General features: G+C 45.6%; 2 protein-coding genes across 14 annotated transcripts in view; one reads left to right on the top strand and one right to left on the bottom strand.

Moving 5' to 3' along the window:
- The window catches only part of Mhcl (Myosin heavy chain-like), a 32,304-nt gene that overhangs the window by 3,098 nt on the left and 8,504 nt on the right, over positions 1 to 20,702 (bottom strand). For 6 of the 13 annotated variants that reach the window (XR_010654482.2, XM_065866737.2, XM_065866735.2 and 3 more), the window contains 10 exons: positions 20,180 to 20,635; positions 19,920 to 20,106; positions 19,086 to 19,252; positions 18,117 to 19,027; positions 17,454 to 18,057; positions 17,195 to 17,389; positions 6,001 to 6,135; positions 5,708 to 5,935; positions 1,420 to 1,791; positions 1,074 to 1,352 (listed from right to left, as the gene is read on the bottom strand). Coding sequence is in view for 12 of the 13 variants with exons in the window: in XM_065866737.2 (XP_065722809.2) it covers positions 1,074 to 1,352; positions 1,420 to 1,791; positions 5,708 to 5,935; positions 6,001 to 6,135; positions 17,195 to 17,389; positions 17,454 to 18,057; positions 18,117 to 19,027; positions 19,086 to 19,252; positions 19,920 to 20,106; positions 20,180 to 20,635 (3,534 nt within the window). In the remaining variant the exon portion in view is untranslated. Of the gene's footprint in view, positions 1 to 82; positions 271 to 1,073; positions 1,353 to 1,419; positions 1,792 to 2,937; positions 4,668 to 5,707; positions 5,936 to 6,000; positions 6,136 to 8,081; positions 9,922 to 11,731; positions 11,918 to 17,194; positions 17,390 to 17,453; positions 18,058 to 18,116; positions 19,028 to 19,085; positions 19,253 to 19,919; positions 20,107 to 20,179; positions 20,636 to 20,702 lie in introns of those variants that run through there. The other 7 variants (XM_065866746.2, XM_065866741.2, XM_065866743.2 and 4 more) reach the window with 7 other exon arrangements.
- Positions 14,651 to 17,004, top strand: sxe2 (sex-specific enzyme 2). The gene is made up of 3 exons (XM_065866748.2): positions 14,651 to 14,959; positions 15,032 to 15,275; positions 15,603 to 17,004. Exons 1-3 carry the CDS (start codon positions 14,890 to 14,892, stop codon positions 16,459 to 16,461), a joined length of 1,173 nt encoding a protein of 390 aa, XP_065722820.2. The 5' UTR covers positions 14,651 to 14,889; the 3' UTR covers positions 16,462 to 17,004.

Consider the following 20,702-nt stretch of genomic DNA (forward strand, 5'->3'; position numbering starts at 1 on the left):
TGATTCGAAAGTAACATCTGCAGTTTAATAGCATCTGTTTTTCTAGATTTCAGATCTCGACTTTGTGCCCATTTGAACTCACTTGAATCAGCCGAGTTGAGTAGCGGAAACTCATGGCTGTACTGGGCTGGGAAATTTCAGTTTCTGTGTCTCTGACCCTGGGTTTATGCTATCTAAATCGCAGTGGCCAGTTCAGATACCGCCCTCCATGGAGGCTCTTCCTCTTCCAGCTAATTATGAGTATCGAAAGCGTAATGAGAACGCCGCCGACGTTTTAATTTCTTTTTTGCCAGGCCGAACAATCAGAACACAGAGATACTGGGACAGACAGACGGCGGAGGGATTGAATCGCACGGAACTATGTACTCCAGTTATCGCACGTTGACGTTCGAAGAGCTACTGTCGAGCGGAACCGTGAAGAAAGCAGCAAAGCGGAGATCCACAAATGTGTGACCGAAAGGCCGAGACGGAGATACAGATACGGAGCGGCGAGAGAGGTATAGAACAGTCTCGAGTACAGGCCGATAAAAACATAAAAACCCCAAGAACCCACAACTGAGAACTAAGAACGAAAGAACTGAGAACCGCGAGATCTCGGGATCGGGATGGAACTATGCAAGAGAGCGGATCGCACATGCCGCACATGCGTACATGTGCTGAATGCTCGGTGTGGGCAGGTAGCAGGCAGTCTAGGTAGAATGCCTCAGAATGTGCATGGGGAAACGAGCCGAACAAGTTTCCCAGTCCGAGATATCCACTATCTGTATCTGTATCTCAAATGCAATGTGCTCGAGCACTGTGCAACCAGTAGTTCGTAAATAACATTGGTATTCATGAGAATATTTAGGTACACTTTTGGTTTAAAATTAGGTACACAAATATTTAATATCTACTTTTATCACCTTAGAAAAGGTAGATAGTTTAAGATAGCTTTTTTTCAAAGTTCATTATTTTTCGGAACCTTTTAAGGCTTATGACTACTTCTGTACACTAGTCTTTGTTGATTAGTGTTTTGGAAATGTTGCTAGAGACTTTTATCAACATGTTGCCCAATAGCCAAAGCAACAACTTACCGCCAGCGATTGCTCCAGCGTGAACTTCTCGGCCTGCAGGACGTCCTTTTCGCGACCGTAGCGCTCCTTGGCCTGCCGCTCCTGACGCGCTGCATCCTGCAGGGATTGGCATTCGGCATCAAACTTGCGCTGCTTCTTCTCGAGCAAATTGTTGCGGGCATTTTGCTCCTCGAGCAGCATGCGCAGATCGTTCATCTCGTTGGTCATCTTCTGTGCCTTGCGCTTCCATTGGCCCACAACCTGACGTTGTTCCTCAACTTCTTCGTAGGCATCGGAAAGCTAAAATGGAAGGGGGTAACATATTATACTCTGGTAATATAGGTTATCTATAAGCCAATTAGCCCACCTTCTTCTCCAATTGCTTCTTGAGCCCGACCAGCTGTTCCAGATCGTGCTCATGCTGCGTATGCAGGCGCCTCTTGGTGAACTCCAGCTCACGTGCCACCCGCTCGTACTTCAGCTTGTAGACTCCTCCTGCGCCGCCGCCATCCTCGTGCTCTGCATCCTCGTCCTCGGAGATGCCATTCAGATCGGACTTGGCGCATATCAGCTCCATTTCTAGCTTCTCGGTCGCCTCCTGCAGGCTTTTCACCTTGTTGGCCTGATCGCCCAGCTCCTTCTCCAGCTTCAGTCGCTCACCCGTTTCCGCCTCCAGACGCTCGGTGGCTATGTGAGCCGTGGATCGCTCCTCGGCCAGGTCCACCGTCAGCTCGGAAAGCTGAAAGGATTGAGAGGAATTCGAAAAATATAGAAGATTCATTTTTAATTGTGTACTAGATTTCTCAACGAATTTATTATCGTATTATTTGACTGTTTGTTTGGATTCGCTGAATTGAATTTTTGTGTGCCATGGATACATATGTCCAAACAAGTAAGATCATTATTTACAGAACGCCTCCGCAGTAGTGGCGATATTTGGTGAGTTATGGGATACACTCAATGAACCTTGATTTGCGGAAACATCCGAGAGGAAACACTTTACATGTTTTATTTTCCTAACAAAGCTTTTCTTTCCTAGCTTATAAAAAGAACAAACGTTCATAATAAACAAAACTAAGTTTCTTTTCCCTAAAACATGTTTTATTTGAATATAAAAATTAAGATCCCAATAGATTTCAAAATACTACCCATTCCTATTTAAAACAAATGCTTCATTGATGTCAGCAGAATTATTTCACATTCCCATGACGTTGTCTAATATATATACAAAGTATCTAGCAAATATTGGGAATGGCTAAAAAGAAAAAGAGGAAAGTTGGAAAGAAAAATTGTCTTAAGATCACAAAGTGAGACAGGGAAATTACTCATTTCGTAGGATCATTTACTAAACCATAGATCAAAGCATATCTGTCAAAAATAGTACCTCTATTTCCCTGACACAAATGGAAACTGGCTCAATAAACTTCAGAAGGTCGGTGCAATGGCCTCATACAAATTTGATTCTAGACTTTCAAACTCTTTCAAAGAATTTCCAGAAAATATTTTGGAGAATCTCTTTTCAATGCTGCCAAACCCACCTCCTAAACTTTTGATTTATTTTATTCGCCCCAAACGAAAAAGAAAACAAGAAATATTATGGATATGAATATGGAATATTTCCCTACTGTCTGAAAGAATTCCGCCGTGTGAATCACTCAGTATTTGGTTCCCAAAAATAGATCCTCCTCCAACTCAGGTGTGGGGGTGGACGGAGGAGGAGCTTCGCCGCTGTCAATGTCAGCACAACATGGAAGCCCCCACCCATTAAATGCCGTCTTGTTTTGTTTAGGAATTTAATATTTATGAAGAGGAGACATCATCACCCCCACTCAACAAGAGCTCTTAATTGTGTCAGCGACAAGCTCAAGGTTAGACCAACTGATACCTCATCATCCTCCTCGCGAATGGTGCGATCATCATCATCGTCGTGGTCTCCATTGGTCAGACTAATGGTAGCCACCGAGGACTCCCTATCCCGATCCCGGGCTACCGAATTGCCGCGTGATGTGGGTGTGTGAGGCAGCTGCTTGGCCAGCTGGAAGGCCTTGGTCAGGATGTTCTGCGAGGAGCGAGTACGTCCCACCGATCCGCAGCGCTCCATGCTGTTCCGTTCCCGCTGTCTTTCTATCAGCGAAATGGTATCGTAGTCATCGTAGCCGGAACAGGTGCTGCCCGGCGTGGTGCATCGACTTTCCGATCCTCCTGCGCGGCCACTCTGACTGGTCGTCCTACGCGTCCTCCTGCCCATGGCGGTCCACTCCTCCTGCACATGATCCGTGCGCTTGAGGAAGTTCTGTATCTTCTCGCTCAAATAGGCGGACGAGGTGCGCGGATCCTCGAAAGAGGGCGAGGCCCTCATCGACTGATGCACCGGCTGTCTCTGGCAGCCGAGGACAAAGGACAGATTACCATCAAAGACCACGGGCGAGCTCTCCAGCTGCCGCATCTCGTAGGGATCACAACCACCCGATCCTCGGGTGTAGCTCTGCGGGAAGACCCTTCTTGGCGGCGTCTGCAGCCTTGAGCTGGTGTTGTAATTGGAGATCGATGACTGGGTGGAGCAGCGCGAGGACACCGAGTAGGCGGGACTGGGTGAACGGTTCACCAGGCGGAGGCGATCACTGCTATCCGCACCTGCAACCGAATTCAGTGGCAGTTTCAGCGAGATCTCGTACGGGCTTTCAGTGTCCTTATTATTACCCAGCAAGGATGATGAAAGCGACGTAGAGCTCGAGGTTTTGGAAGTGTATTTGCTGGTGGTGTTCAGTGTGGTGGAGGATCGTGTGGTGTGGCCATTGCTGAGCACAGGACTCTGCTCCCGCTGTTTGGGCAGCAGGCGGATCTGCTTCCTGGCCTGGCTGGGCGGTGGTTTGGGTGGTCTGGCCAACGGAGCAGATCCACTCAATGTGGAGTTCAGCGAGGAGCCGCTGCTATTGTTGTTGTTCTGGGAGGCCAGACCTCCTGATCTCGGTCCGCCGTTCATGGCTGCCAGTACGCGGGCCAGAAACTTCTGCTTCTCCGATCGGTTCGATTCTAGAGGTACTGCATCCTCATCTCCTGAAGCTGCAATGTCAGCGGTAGCTTCATTAGCAGGCGACAGGGGAGGCATGGGTTCGGATTAGTTGCAAGCGGGGGTGGAAGGGGTTAGAGGGTTTTTTTGGGGAAGGGGGTTTGGTATCTTGGCTCGGGAGTTTGTTTCTGTGCAAGATTTCTCCTTGGCCAATATTTGTCGAATTTATTCGTGTTTCTGTTCGCAAATTTCGAAATTTTTATGTCGTTTTGTCGTTGTTTGTTATATCAATCGTGTGTTTTGTGGGATTATATTATGCTAGGGGCTGTCAAAAACTTGAGACCGTTGATGCAATTTAAATTTATCTCGGACTGAATTTTTGGTTGACTTGTTGTTGCTGCATTTATTTCGCGCACGCTTCAAATTGCCAACGGATTTTCCTTTGTTTTCGCTGGTTTTTTTTATTGCTTTTGGCAGCGATTCTTCACAGACGCACGGCAGATCAGATCAGATCGGATAGGATAGAATCGGATCACATCGAATCTCCCGGATACGGCTCCTCGGGCCTCAGGCGTACGCGACGTTTGCTCGGCGACTAAGTGATGCGTACGGATTTCGCTGGGTTCTGTTCTGGCCATCGGAAAAAAAAGCTCGCCGGCTATTCTTCTCTCTACTTTTTGGCAAACCAATAGCCAGAGAAATCTCTATATCTCATTATAGAGAGAGCGAGAGTAGAGGCGCCAAGTCAATTGCAACATCGCAGCAGTTCCGGCTATATCACATAATCTATGGTCTGACGGTTGTCTCTCGATTTCGGCCAACTGTTGATCCAATAATTTGGCAATCTTTGATGGCATTATGTAAATCCTATCGCATTTTATCCCAGCTGCAACTCAACTGTAGCGCGACAAAGTATTATTAATGATCTTTTAGAGCATTTAAAAATACATCTGGCTATTCTGGTGTGCGATATGTGCGAAACATTGCCTTAGCATCCACATCGCATCACATCCATCTTCACCAGAAAATATATATATGTGCTCGCACGGACTCTCAGAGTCAGAGTCAGTTGGTGTTCAATGCCCAAAAGTCTATATTTAGTCCACTTCAAAAACAAAATAATACAAATGAAAGGGAAATGGAAATCCACTGGCGGATTGTGCATCTTATTCGCGCTTACTATGGAAAAAGAAATCGATCTTGAATTGATTAACCCTTAATCTTAGGAAAAAATATAAGGTATATAAGAACCCAATAGTAAAGAATTGAGCTGTTTAAAAAGTTTTGGTCTTGGTTTGTAAAGTCACCTCATAGAATCATTGTCTATATACTCGATCCCTTAAAAACACTTCTGAAGACGCCAGAAAATAAACTGTCAAACTAGTTATTATTTAGTTATATATACATTTAAAGACCAAATATAAATACTTATTTTCTTGCAACAGAATCTCTTTCTCGATGAAGAACCCCCACTGGTGCAATACAATCTAAATATATTAAGTAAGCATTCATTTTCTTTTGGCGCCCCAGATATGCAAGCACTGCCAACGCAAACATGATCTCGCAGATGACTTGTCATGTCAAGTGGCGCAGTTTTAATTGCATACCCATTTGGACACACGTCCATCGGGATCTTCGGACTCACCTTGGCTTCCAGCTTTTGGTTCTCCGCCTTGACCTCGCTGCGATCGCACTCGATCTTCTCCAGCTTCGCGCGCAGCATAAGCAACTCCTCGTTGGCCGTCTTTAGCTGCTCCTCGGTGCGGTGGACATTGAGCAGGGGGGTGACCCGGACCAGGAGACGCCACCAGGGCCAGTCGCGAACGGCCAGGAATGCCTTGACATTGCGTTGAATGCAGCGCACAGCCAGTTCCTGTGGGGGAAAAATGGTAAGGATTATAAAAGGTGACTCTACATATTTTTATAGAGATGATTTACCTGAACCCTTCGCTGAGACATCTTTTTGCGAGCCAAGTAGCCGCGACAAAAGGCCTGCAGCTGTATAATACGATCAGAGAGCAGGACATCGCGCTTGGCTTCCAGATCACTGAGTACTCCTGAGCGGAAGAGGATCTAAAAAAAAATGTAATATATATATAAGTAAGTATTGGATGCTAAAATTCTAGGAAAGTTAAAACATTAATAATTATGATTTAAAGCTCTTTTAAATGTGTTTATTCCTAAAATTAAAATTCGAACACGTATACAGATTTCAGTTCAATCTGTATGTAGTATGTAACACCGAAACAAAACATCTTATAAAGCTTTAGGTTCAAGAACTCAAATCTAAAATCATGTTTTTGGATATGGAAGTCACTGCTTAATCCGCGTAAGTTAACTAGGGAATTTCAAAACAAAACAATTCACATATAGGGCTTTAGACCAGTAACTTTAAAGGAATTTAATCTTATTATGAGTAATGTGTTTATAAAATTATAAATTCCTAGTCATCACCACTGAAACTCAAAAAAGTAGCAAATAGTATATTTCATCATCATGCAAAACGCTTTTTTAAACAACAATATTTGAAAAAAGTAACTTAATAAAATGGAGTTGCATCAGTAACCTCAATTCTTCTTAATACTCGTACTACATTTATTTTTAAAAGTGAACAATAGGTTGATTTGGTTCACTTTCACGTGTCAGGTGCACAATCAAATTTAAACCATTTAAGAGCAAAGCGGAGAGTGGGAAATCAAAAAATAAAATCACATCATTCGCAGGAAGTGAAGGTCAAGGTGGGTTGACTTGGCCCAGACCAAGCAAACGAAGATGGAGATTGGGATTAATGGAGGGGCAAAAAAGAGGAGAATTCAAATTATGAGCAATTTGAACACCTGTGCGCCAAGAAAGATGCCATACGCTCTTACAGGTGTGAAAGTGAGAAGAAGAAACGACGCCGGCAGAGGGTAATGAAAACGAAATTGTAAACAAGATATTGCCATAAAGGCAAAAACATCACTGGAGTAAATGGTGCCCTCTCCTAATGGCTAATGGAGGTGGTTCATGCAGGTGGAAATGCACATAGTCAGCGGAATATATGTGTTTAGCATATTTAGGGCCACCGGGTTCCCATACAAATTAGCTGCTGAAAAGCCCCACCTTTGAGGTGTGGCCCCCATCTCAGTACGTCCCTCTCTGTCTGTCTGTCAACGCCGAATTCGCGACCAAGTCGAGAAACTATTTTCTCGAAATTTTAATTATGCCCGGCACGTAGACAAAAATGAAAGTAAACCAATGTGAAATGGCAAACTAAACTGTCTTGTGCCGGCAATTGTTGAGTTTGGAGTGCTGGCACAGTCATCACCTGCTGCTGGCGGATAGTTGGATGCATGGTCACTCGGATGAGACCACTTGGAACCCAGGGAGTGGTTGGTACCGACAGCGATCGATAAAAAACCATATGAAAGCACTTCTTTCTCGACGGTGCTAAAAATCTGTGGGCTTTAAAGCACCCATTAATTCTAATTTCAGGCTTGGAGAAAGCTAAGGCTATCATGGAAAAATGTCAATGGACATTTTTTGATCACACTGAAATTTGAAGGTATTGGATTACCATTTCAAAATAACTAGAAATATAACTTGGTACAGATATAATAAATTAAAAAAGTAATTATACAAAGTATATATCCTATCTACAGTTCATCACTACAGTCTTAAAAGTTGATAAAGACTTATAAAGATCCCAAAAATATATATAAAACAACTCTCAATCCAGGAAACGTACGCCAGCAACCAGGAGATAGGACCTAATATATAGCCAAAAGATCAGGGAAAACCAAACTAAAGCGGTGAAGGGTAAGATGGGATAGTGCCAGAGGAGAGGAGGAAAGATATAAACCCATAGCAAGTGGTTTTGTACAATAAATATTTATTCCATTTACAGCATAAGTTAGATAGAGTTAGATATAGATATGGACAGATGCAGCCGAGAGTTAAGATTGGAGTGGCTGGGGAGGATCGGAAGCGGAAGCGGGATCGGCTGGGCCGCTGCCAGGTCAGTGCAGCCGCATAGTTACCTCTTTCGTGTAGGTGGGATAGATCTCCACCTGGGTCTGGATGCAGCACACGGCCTGCACCTGGGCCACCACCTTGGTGGCCACTACATTCGAGGTGGGGCAGTGCATCGTGGAGATGGCACTTTGTTTTCCAGCTGCCGCAGCTGCCTCGAATTTCTGAAGAAGCTCTGCGATCTTGTTGGACTGTTTACCGCAGTTCTTAATCTCGGGTGGCTGCTCCTCTGCCTCGTCGCCCTCGGATTCGCAGAGACTCCCGGTGGAGTTGCTCGTGGAGGTGGATGTGGACAGCTGCGTGTTGCTTATGTGTCCCGAGTCATCCGAATCCTCTTCCTGCTCTGCTCGGATTTCCTTAGTGGGTTTTTTAAGAGGCTGTTGCGGTGTGCTCTTCACATCCTGCACTACCTTCACCAGGAGTTCCTGGTTTTTGTCCGAGGTCTCACCCAGCTTTGGGGGTATAATCTTGCAGGACTCCAGCTTGGGTCGGCCCACCTTCTCCTCGTTGGCGTAGTGCAGCTTCTGAAGCTTCTTCTTGTTCTTCACCAGCTGCGAGTGCTCCTTGGTGACTCCTCGACTGCTGGTTCTCTTGGGCTTCTGGGCACTCATGCTCTCCACCTGCCGCAGGATCTCCTGACCCTTGGCCAAACACTTGACCAGCAGTTCATCGCTGTTGGCATTGGGTGATTTGGGTTTTAGGGTGGAGTTGGCTCTCCTGGGCACTGGTCTGTTGGTTATTTGTCGCTTCTCCAAACTGGAGTTGGCTCGCTTGGGTATGGCTACAGCTGCTGGAAGGGCAGCCCTTGAAGGTCCAGTGGTATTTAGGGTTAGCATAGATCGAGTACGCTGTTTACTGGCTGTTCTCAGGCAAATGGGTTGCTCCATACAGAAGCTTTCGCTGCGCTTGCGCAGACTGGACTGCTTGCGCACTGGTATCTTGCTGCCATTCAGATCACTCAGGGAGTTGTATCTGGAATCGGTGCCTCCTCCGCGTAGTAGCAAAACTGATCCTGCTAGCTCCGGGGACTGGTAGACCTGTATCCTGGATCTGTTCATGCTCAGGGTGCTGTGTGATTTGGCCAACATGGGCTGCCGATCACTGAACTCCGCAGGCGGAGCGGGTAGTTCTTCCTGAGGAGCAGCCATCTTAGTCCCTTCCAAAGGTGGATACTCATTGAGTATTTGATCGAAGCTCTGGAGCACTTCATTCAGTTTGCTTTCATCGTGAGCCACCTTCTCCAGCTCAGCGAAGATCTCATCCTCCAGCGATTGCTGGGCCAAATTGAGGCTCAGGCTCAGGTGGCTCTCCTCATCGCTGTCCACATAGCTGCAGACGCTGCTGCTCATCTGGCTGGGCATTTGCTGGATTGGAACAGGACTGATGGGCACCGCCTTGGGTGTGTACTTCCCACCCACACATCCTCCATCCACCGCCGTGCAAAGGGCACTCATGGATCTGGTGTGCTTGCTCCCTTTGTAATACAGTTTTCCACTCAACTTGGGCGTTAAATTATCCTCGATTTTGTGCCTTATGTGCGAGAAGAACTTCTTGCCCGCCCCTAATCCATGTTTGGGCGATGTGGGCGTGGCAGTTACAACCGATGGAGGATTACTGCGCACCTGACTCAACTTGGACTTGACCGTATGCTTGTACATTGCTCCGGGATTATGTAAAGCAATTGTCCAGCGACTGGCAATGGCACTGAGTAAAAGTGCATATAATTTCGCAATAAATTGCAGTTTCCTTTTCAATAACTCGGAGGCAAAACTGGTGACCACCACTTTCACGGCTTGGGCGGCTCTGCAACTGCTCTGGGTTGTGGATCTGGTATGGTGTTTTCTCTTCGGGCTCGACGACGCAACTGAATTGGCTGGCCAAACAGACGCAGCCCGAACCCGAGTCCGAGTCCAAGCCAAATGCTGGCTCTGCATTCGAAAGTGGCTTATCGAGAAACGGCTGGCACATAAACACACAGCTCAAAAACTTGGCTGAGGTCGCGGTCGCTGGTAATTGGCCGAGGGAAAGGGGCGAGTGAATGCAGTGGACAGACCAAAGACCAAAGAAACCGAGCCACCGAGCAGCGACCCCCAACCACCAGGCCGCGATCCTCCGGCTGGACCAATGATGCTAATTACCAGCACCAACAACAATTGGCCACACATGATCGACTTGCGGCTACCCAGCAGCATGAGCATAATCAGTCACATCATCGCCATCGGGGTAAGCCGTCATCATCATCATTGTCGTCACAAAGAAAAGTGAAGCAATGGAACTGCCCTCGGCTGGTTATTTGTGTGCTTCCATTTTCCATTTTGCCTTTTCATTGCCAGCAATTGGACTCGCCCTGCCTGCCCCACACAAAAGACCCAAAGAGATCCACGGATGGGCTGGGCAAAAGTGCCATGTTCATTGGGGACAAATAAATATTGGTATAGGCTGCTCTGGTCTAGACTTTAGAGGTTGCAACACGGTTGAAAGGTCGTTAACCAGAGCGGGTTCTGTCCACAATTGGAAATTGTAATGGTCAGGTTTCCAGTTTCGATAGGTATAAATAGAATCAACATCAATATTTGTGCAGAAGCAGCTTATATCAATATTTACAATGTAATGTAACCAAAATGGTAACTAATGGTATGAGAAAAAGATCTCCTGTATATATGATACTATTTCTAACAAATTAACACTATTAAAATAACATAAAAATAATCCTAATGAAGAAAAATTGAAAAAAAAATCCATTTACAAATGTTTTATCTGTCAACATTGCAAAATATGTTCCATTGAACTTTTTGATTAGATTGTTTGGCAATACCATCAACCTCGGACGACATTTTATCATCACAGCCTTGCTAATATCCACAAAATCTTCGAAAACAATTGCACGTCGCATTTTAAGATCAGGAAATCCTTGATCCCCCGCAGTCATCATTACCATGATCGTGACAGAAGCTGCCGTAACGATGTCATTGGGGCTTCCCTTACGGTTTATTTTTCTTTATAAATATTTTTTGTGGCTGCAAATTGAGGCAATTACAAGAAAACATAACTGAAAACAAAACAAGTCCGGCAAATGTCGATGGGATTACACAGTCCCGGTTCGAAACGCATCTCACGCAGCTTCCTGGTTATTGTTTCATAATTAAAAACTAGTTTACATATTACTATATATGCAGGGCTCGTCTCGGGGGCCTGAAGATTAAACCTTAAGACGCCAGTTTTCGTGTCTCGATTGCGTTTGGTTCGGGCTTTTATTTTCCCATCCCAACGATCTTAAACAACCATCCATCCATCTATCCGAATGGGATGGCTAATTTAAAAGCTATTTCCCCGTTGACAGAACCCGCCTCAACGGAGTTATATAATCATGTTCGGCACAAGCAGACAGACAACGAACCACTCCCCATTTCTAATGAAAGCGAACGCTGGAAATTTCACTTTGGTTTTGGTAAAAAAAAAAAAAATTTAATGTGCACTGGTCAAATGTGGTTTCTCAGTGAGGCGAATGCAGGTTGCAACGTCATTTTGGTTTTTTTTTTTTCGGTGAAAGTCGGCGAGGCGACAATGCCGTAGCCGTGCGTGTGTTCGTAATCATAATCGGGGGAATCGGTATTGGTTTCGGATTTGGCTTCGGATTTGGACACTTTCCCGTACGTACAAGGCAGAGGCAGACGAAGGCACAGCCAATGGCCAGCAAACCCAGGATGGGATCCTCCTGCCCCTCGTCACAGAAAAGACTTAGGATTTGAACCCTGTTGCGAAATGATGCAGCGGCCACACTCGCGTTGCCGTTCCATGGCAAACAAACTGCGCTTTTATCCGACCACATCTCGTCGAGAGCTCAGGCGATTTCCATTCGCAAAGTCCAACTGAGGCGGCGGCCCATCTTCCAGAGGCGCAGAGATTACATCTGGGGAATTCTATACGCGCAGCCAGCGAACACAATGGCGAGATGAACTTGACCGTGAAAGCAGCTCAAAGAGACTCAAACTCGAACTGGACTGGCTGCAAGTGACGTCAAAGTGGCTTTATTACGATCACTTCACCGACCACTGACCACTGACCACTGGGCACTGGGCACCGAAAGCACAGTTCGATTCACAGTTGGACCGCTGAGAACAGGAAATAAAACACTCAGACGGGCAGTCGAGTGAGTCCAGAGATGTGGCATGTAACCGATATCTTCCCAGGCAGAGAAGACACCTGCGGACAGGGATTTAGGACCAGCCGGGTGGTGATTTTCAATAATAAAGAATAATTGGAACTGTCCCCGATTAACAGAAATTTATTTAAAAATAATTGAATCCAAATACCTTTACAAAATCTTTATCTTTAGTTCTAGTACTTTGTGCACTGTATTGATATATATATATATATATATATATTATATACAAAATCAGGAATCAGTTGTAAGCTAACGCTTTAATATATATAGAAGATATATGCATGTTTTTGTAAGCTATCGACAAACAATACCAAACAAACTAAGGTAAATAAACAATAAAAACTAAATGACTAAAGGTACATATGAAAAGTGAATTTTATCCAGGAAGCCTCAAGCTTTTTCTCTTAGCACCTTGCCTCAAATGTGCCAGGTGCGAATTTTTGTAGAATGCCTCACTTACGAAATAGTTTCACGAAAAAAAAGAACAAGAAATTCTAGTTTAAGCCTAGTTCTAGTTCCAAAAATAAATTAATCAATATTCTATTTTGCTGAATAATTAGCTGAATAAAAAGCCTACAACATTTGTGAAAGAGACCGTTGAAAACAAATAAAACGTGCCATCGTTTTGGCAACTCATGCTTGGTGAGTTGGGCTCCTAAGTTTGAGGTTTCCTCAAAATGTTCCCTCTGCTGTGGAGTGGATCCACCTGGAAAGGGATCGCGATGATTGAGAGGTGCCCATTTAATATAATAATTGCAGGTTAAGTCCAACTTAATGAAAGGATCCTGCTGACGAGGCGGTGATTGTTCGCATGCCGTTTGCAATTACCAGGAGAGACTGTCTGAAGTTTGAAAACGTTTCAATACTGGTCGATTGACAGCCCACGAATTCCAAGGTAATTTCTCGATTAGATTGAAAGTAACAGCAAATTGTTTGGACAAATACACGGAACAATGCCAACAGATTCCGCTGCGTTGCGTTTCGTTTGAGTTGGCCATAATAACAATAAGCACATATTATGTGTTTGCCTTAAAACGTAAATCCTGTCAATAAACTTTTTGTAACAACTCGGCGCGAGATAAGCACACACGACAATGGCCAACGCCACGCACGGGTTTAACGATCTTAAAAAAAGATATACTATACACATGTTAACATGAGCATGAATGAGTTTAAAACCAAACATAACAGAGAGGAAGAGTCGTAAACCCAACCAAATACCTGCTAAATGGTTTGCAAAACAGCCGAAAGTTCCAAAGCCCAGATCTCTGAGCTGAACCCTAACCCAGTTGGTATCTTTTGGCCCAGTCATTTCGTTTGCTACAGGTGAAAAGTGAGGAAGTGCCAAGTTCTAAGTGAGATCGACAACTCGAGGCTTTCTGTTTACCAGACCTACTTTTATTAATTTGGAATTTGATCTGAATCGGGCTCAATTAGAGTCTGCTCTAACTACAAATTCTCGTTTTGTAAAATACAATTATAGCTAAATAATTGCTAATAATTTTTGTCAGTGAGAAGATCGGTTTACTTATTACTTTGTTGGTTTGCCGTGCAATTATTTAATTTATTTAAGACAATCAATCACATTGTAATGAACAATCCCTTTCGAAACGACAGTTCAATTTTATTGACTCAGACTTTGAAATTTTCCAATTAATATTAATGATACCTCGGGCCAACTTATATAAGCAAAGATCAACCAACTGGTGATGGCGTTATCGACCCGCAACTGTAAATCAGTGAGAGATATGCGTGTCGATTATATTATGCTAGCAAAATCATTTATAATCAATGCATACATGAATAACTAAGAGAAGAGACCAGTGGTCAGTGAAAGCCTATTGACCCACTATAAAGCATGTTGTGTGGCTGAAGAGGCCGATGCTACGACTCAGGAGATCTGAACCTATAGTCCCTATATGTTTTCTATAAATTCCAAATGAACTCATACAACCTATTCACACAAAGATCACAGCATTGTTAAACAAGAAACATTATAAAAAAGTAACAGCGACCTAGATTATTAGTTAGTCACTAGAACAACTTTGTAATAATACACATTTTTGATAAGACAGAGTCTGTTGTGAGTGATTTCGATCCATTAAAAACCTTTTGATGTTGAAACTAGCTTCGATACCCATCGACCTGGTCGGCATCCCTTTATGGAGGGTCCGTGAAGTGTTTGCCTGCACTTAGCTACGAGATCTGTGTTTCCAGCTACTCAGCTACTGAGGGATCGGCGATGAGGGGCTGACTGCATTGGCCAGGCCCGCTGCCGTTCCAACGATCCAACCAGTTCATCATGACAGTGACCGCTGAGCTGCTGCTGCTGCGGCTGCGCCGGTAGGCCGCCCTTGCCGGCGGCAGAGACAGAACGCAGCGGGCTTTATTTAACCAAGCCTCCATCTAGAATTTTGCAATACTTCGGTCCGAGGCTTGTAACGAATCGGATCTCTGCCGTCTGCGACAGGTTAGCTGCTTAAGCCCGACTCAGATATTTCACGTTCTTTTTAAGAGCGGCACGAGCGTGTGATAAAATTTGGATCGCGAATCGAAAAACAACAAAATATCTTAAGTCGCACTCAAGTGGATTTTAATTGACGCCTTTTCGTGAATTGTCATCGCGTTTTTGGGCAAAGACAGTGCGGTTTATGGGATCGTTAAGGGGAATGCATATATTAGGCCGGTGGCTGTGGCTGCTGCTCCTTGGTGCTGTGGGAAGTGAGTTTCGATCGCATCAATCCGATTTTTATGATCGATTTTTAAGTATTTTTCCCTGCTTTCCTGTTTTAGTTGATGCGTCAATTCAGTTATTTGGTTATGCCCCCGGAAAGTGCGAGATATCCATTGCGGGTGTGATCCAAGATATGCTCAACACGGAAGCCCGCATCATCTTCGGAACACCCCGCCCGTCGCAGACAAAGCTGCTTCGGTACGATCTCTATACTCCCCTTAATCCCGAGGAGCGTCAGTTGCTGCGACCAGGAGACCTGAACTTGCTAAGGAACTCGCACTTCAATCCCAAGTGGCCAGTGAGGTAAGTGCTGCCAATCAACTATATTTGACTAACAAAGTAATATTATATGCTAAATAGAGGAACTAGATAGTAATAGTTGTCAAGGTCTTATTTTTCATAGTGAACTCATATAACCTCACAGTATTGTTGTAAATCAGAATAATTATATAGGCTATTAACAAAGTTGCAGAGATCCAATTTACTAAACAATCTCTAGAACAAAACAACTTAGTAAGACTACGGATTTTCTTTACAAAGTCTGTTGTGAATCATTTTGATCCATTAAATACCTTTAGTGGTTTAATATTATATAACAATCACCTAATTATTTGTTCTCCTATTTTATAGGGTCTCCATTCATGGCTGGGCGGGTAAAAGTGTCTCCTGCTCGAATGCCGCCATCAAGGATGCCTACTTATCCCGGGGCAATTTCAACGTCATAATCCTGGACTGGAGTCGTCAGGCCTTGGACATCAGCTATCCCCGTGTGTCAAAGCAGTTGCCATCGATAGCTGCCAATGTGGCCAAGATGCTGCGCTTTCTGCACGACAACACTGGGGTTCCTTACGAGCAAATCTACTTGGTGGGTCACAGCGCTGGGAGTCACATCTCCGGATTGACAGGAAAGATGTTGAGGCCACAACGATTGGGTGCCATTTTCGCATTGGATCCTGCTGGTCTCACTCAACTCAGCCTGGGACCCGAGGATCGGTTGGATGTCAATGATGCCCTGTATGTAGAGTCGCTTCACACTGATTTAACACTTCTGGGGAATCCGAGTACCAAGCTCAGCCACGCCTCCTTTTTCGCCAACTGGGGACTGGGACAGCCACATTGTCCCAACGCCACGGCCACGGAGTTTGACTTTGTATGCGACCACTTCGCGGCCATGTTCTACTTTGCCGAGTCAGTGCGTCAGCCCAGATCTTTTGCCGCCTTGCGCTGCAGTTCGGCGCAATCTGTGCGCTCGGCCACCTGCAACTGCAACAGCAACAGCAACAACGGTGGGGGTAGAGGAAAAAATGCAGTTCAGACTTGCACCGGCAACGAGTTCATGGGAGGTGAGCCGGCTTTGCCCAAGAGGGGTATCTTCTATCTGAGCACACGGCCGCAGTCGCCATACGGCTCCAATGATGGCCTGGTCCACATCCGACGACCACGGCCGTCCACAGTTCGGGAGACGGCCAGACGGCGGCCATTTGGATAGGTGTAGATCCAAAGCGAGCGAAGCGAATTTTTGACAGACCAAAAAGAGATTTATATACGTTACATATTTAAGCCTAGCCTTAGCCAAGAGCAAATCCGCCCAAAGAATGCGAATAAAGCAAAAATTATTTTACAATTAAAAATTCATGGCGTATTCCTTTACTAAAACTGGAGCACTCTTATAATTATTTTGCCCTTTTTAATTTCCATTAACTATTGAACGTGTCGAGTCAATGTCAACTCTTCGGATTAACCAACTAATTACGCGTGAGTAAAAACAATTAGATGGGAGTTGCCTTCAACAGCGAATTGTGATAAATATTATAGGAACGTGAGTTACAAAGACAACTTTGAGGGGGAGAAACGACAGAGAGACACCAATCAAACTGGTTCATCGACTGGGAATTCCAAAATATATAAGCAATTAAGACAAAAATAGATTTAAGACACATGTGTATTTACTTGAACCTGTTGGTCTAACTACTAAAGTAATTAGAAACCAATCAGACTAAGCAAATAAATTGTGCGCATAATTGATTTATAAGTATGGTTTTTCAATTTTTCTAAGGAGGCTGTAGGCCAAAAAGTCAATAGCTTTATATCATCTCTACCAGAGTTTACAGCTTAATGGTATTATAATAAAAAATTTATGATATTCAACTTAAAAATCAATTAAAATTTCCCACAACTTCGTTTATTTAAATAAACTAATAATTTAATGTTTAGGGACTCACCTGACTAGGTCCAATGCGATAGCTGGCCACATCCAGCTCGTTGACAGCTAAAATCTGCTCCACGCTCACATCCTTGTTGCTAGCCAAATCACCGGCCAAAAGACCAAAGCGACGGACAAACTCCAATAATGGCACTGATTCGGGAAAGCCAAGGCGATGCAAACGAGCCGCTTCTAGGACTTGAGAGCCACGTAGCTAAAGGATACAGAAAATATTCAATTAATAATAGACCTTTACACACGACTGATCTTAAGCATACCTGACTTCTTAACAGTGGCACATTGACCATTTCCTCCTCGCTGGCGCCCTGACCAGCAGCTGAGCTGGGCGAACCATTTGCGGTGAACTTGGTGTGTTTGCCAGCATTGTGTTGCAGCAGATAGCAGTGCACAAAGTGAGTGCCAGTGCGTCGCAACGTGTCGATGATTCCGTCCACGGTGAACTTCACCTGCAGCATGATGGAATTGCGTTTCACTCCGGCCGTGGTGAAGGAGCGACGAATGCTGGACACGCGACGCAGCGACTGAGTGCCCTCCAGTCCAGCAAAGGAGCCACAGAAGACCATTGCTCCCGAACCACGTGTCAGTGAGCCGATGTACAGGCGGTTGATCTCCTCCCTACTGCTGTCCTGCAGCAGGGACACCGCATTTCGAATGCCTGGATGCTCGCGACTATGCCGCACCCAGCCATCAACGGCATACAGCACGGGATTGGTGCCCTGCAGATGGTGGAGCACGAACTGTCGCGGTCCGGCGCACTTACGCAGCAGCGAGTGATGTTCCCGGTCACCGTAGTGCGAGAATAAACGCTCGAGGAATGTGTCGTCGTTGGAGTTTGGATAGATGGCTTCCTCATCCAGTAGCCTAAAACATAAATCATTTTCGTTAGTTGATAAATTAGAACGTTATAAACTTGAACTCACCATAGCATGCCCCGACGATCGTGCTCGCGCAAATCTCGCTGGGATGAGCGCACCACATGGTTCTGGGGAGCCTTGTCGATTAGCGAAATCAGCGGACCCGGATGGCATTCGGAAGCCTGGTCCATCTCGATTTCCACCAGCTCCTGGGCATAGCGATCGCGGGGTGCCACCAGTGTGGTGTGATGGAAGAGCATCTGCAGTCGCTCCTGCAGATAATTGTGACGCAGATCCGCCAATGTTGCGCCAACCTGCTGGCCACAGCTAGCAGGATTTTGGAAGCCAGGCGTGTCAATGAGCATAATTGAGGCTATTGTGTGGGCTGATGTGCAGATCTGACGATTGATCAGAGCCACTACTGCAGCCAGAGCCTCCGAGTAGAGACCGATGACCAGTGCCTCTAGACATTCCCAGGCCCACTCATGGCCAGTGTCAGAGGTGGGCGACTTCGAGGGACTAAGACCGCCATTGGGGGCATTGGGCTGCGTGAGACCAAAGGCAGCAGATGACAGATCCTCCAGATTCACACCCAGCAGACCCGATGCCTTGCGGGCGGCCGTGGGATTGGCAAACTGAGTGCGGGCTGTGGAGCCAGTGCCCAGTTTTGTGACACCCGCAATGCCCAGATGGTAGATGGCCGCCAGAATGCTCCAGATACCGCGCACCGCCTTGGCATCAATGTTCAGCGTCTCGAAGGCCTGTACCGTACGCATAAAGTCATTGGCCGCTCGATGACGATCCTCCAGCTTTTGCGACAACGATATGAACGGATGGCTGTCCTCGGAGGTGATGTTCTCCAGGTGCAGCTCCTTCTGCAGCAAACCAGCGGCGCCAGCCAAGAGTCGCGTCATTATGTGGAAGCTATGTTCGTGGCCCAAACGACGGCCAGCTCTCTGCCGCTCCGGTAGAAGAACCTGGGCGAGAAACATGATATAAAAACTACACGATTGTCGGTATTAATTGAAAACTTACCTGCAAAGAAGCCGATGCAATCTGGCCGGTTTGGTCGAAATCCAGGCTCAACAGCTGCGTCATCCTCGTGGCATTCGAGTTGAGGCAAGTTTTTGTATTACCAAAAGCCTCCAGAATGGTGCACAGGGCATTAACCTTCTCCGCATTTATGAAGTTATTATAGGCACCTAAGTAACAGAAGAGAAAAATGATTTTATTTTTTTTGTAGGACAAGTATCTTTTGAATTCCTTATATCAAAACAAAATTCTCATTTGTGCATTTGAATATTCATTATCTTTTGTTTTGATTTCGGTTCTCGCTGATCTTGATAATGAAGAATAACAAAAAAAAACGATTTACCATTTTACAAAAAATCTTTAAAATATACCGGTTTTCTGTATACTTTGAATATTTAGATTTTGATATATTATATAGAAAGTAAAGTAGACTTTGATGTATTTAAATATTCAAATCAGTAAAGTAGTCTGACTTGTATAATTTTCTTAGACAATATCAGTTGCCCAATCAAATTAAATATCAATATGTATCTTGACAATTTACATTTTCATTAGACTTTTCCCTTTTTGGGTCATAAATCTAACAATGGAACCGAATTGGTGGCTTGACTAATTGCAGCTGCATTTCTTGGCCAACAATGCAAATGAGCCAATCGAACGCAGATTGCATTTTGGTGTGGCACGGCGCAAACTGGGCCAGCCAGCAGCAGCCTACAGCCCGCAGCCTACGGCCAAAAGGAAAACAAACTACAAATAACAAACAACAAACAACAAATGCAACTGAAACTCGAGTGCGAGTAGGAGCAGCCACGACAATAAGATGGTGGAAACGCATACCAGCTGCCAACGCCAGGTAGTTGAGTGCATGCTTGAAGCTAGTGGATTTGCCAGAACCAGATCGGCCCATGAATATCAAGCTCTGGTCGCGCCGCGTCTCGACCAGGCTCCTGTAGGCGGTCTGGGCCAGTGAATAGACGTGGGGCGGCATGTCCTCCGTCTTGCAGCCGCGGAACATGGAGACAACCTACGAACGAGAGACAGCAGCCGATAAATAACCCGCTCGGGCCAGTAACCAGTTGGTAGCTAGTGACGACTACCTTCTCGGAGTAGAGGGACAGCGGTGCCATGGGATTGACCACGAGCAGCGTGGGCCCCGCCTTGGTGTGGATGAGATTGCTGGCGTATCGCTGGCGGAGGCAGTGCAGCACGGACGCCTCGTTCAGATACTTTAGCTCGCAAATGTCCTCGGCGAGATCCAGGGCGGGGCTGTTCTGCTTCTCCACATCGTCCTCGTCGACGGTCAACTGCTCGCCATTGTGGAGGAGGCGCAGGTTCAGCTTGTGCTCCTCATCCCGGCCAGATGACGACGACGGCAGACGGATGGCGGCAGTGAAGCCACCGCGATGCACCAGCCAAACACGCTCCGGCTGACTGGCATCCGCCACATCCGCCTCCAGATTGTGGCCCACTCCTTCGGCTCCTCCTACTCCTACTCCTCCTCCTTCTTCTACTCCTCCTCCTCCTCCTCCGCCATTGCCATTCTCGTGGCGGCTCTGCGAAAAGATGGAAAACAAACAAAGCAAACATGAAAATTGAGTTAAATTGGGGTCAACATTTTGT

Source organism: Drosophila suzukii, chromosome 3, assembly GCF_043229965.1.
Source record: "Drosophila suzukii chromosome 3, CBGP_Dsuzu_IsoJpt1.0, whole genome shotgun sequence".
NCBI lineage: Eukaryota > Metazoa > Arthropoda > Insecta > Diptera > Drosophilidae > Drosophila > Drosophila suzukii.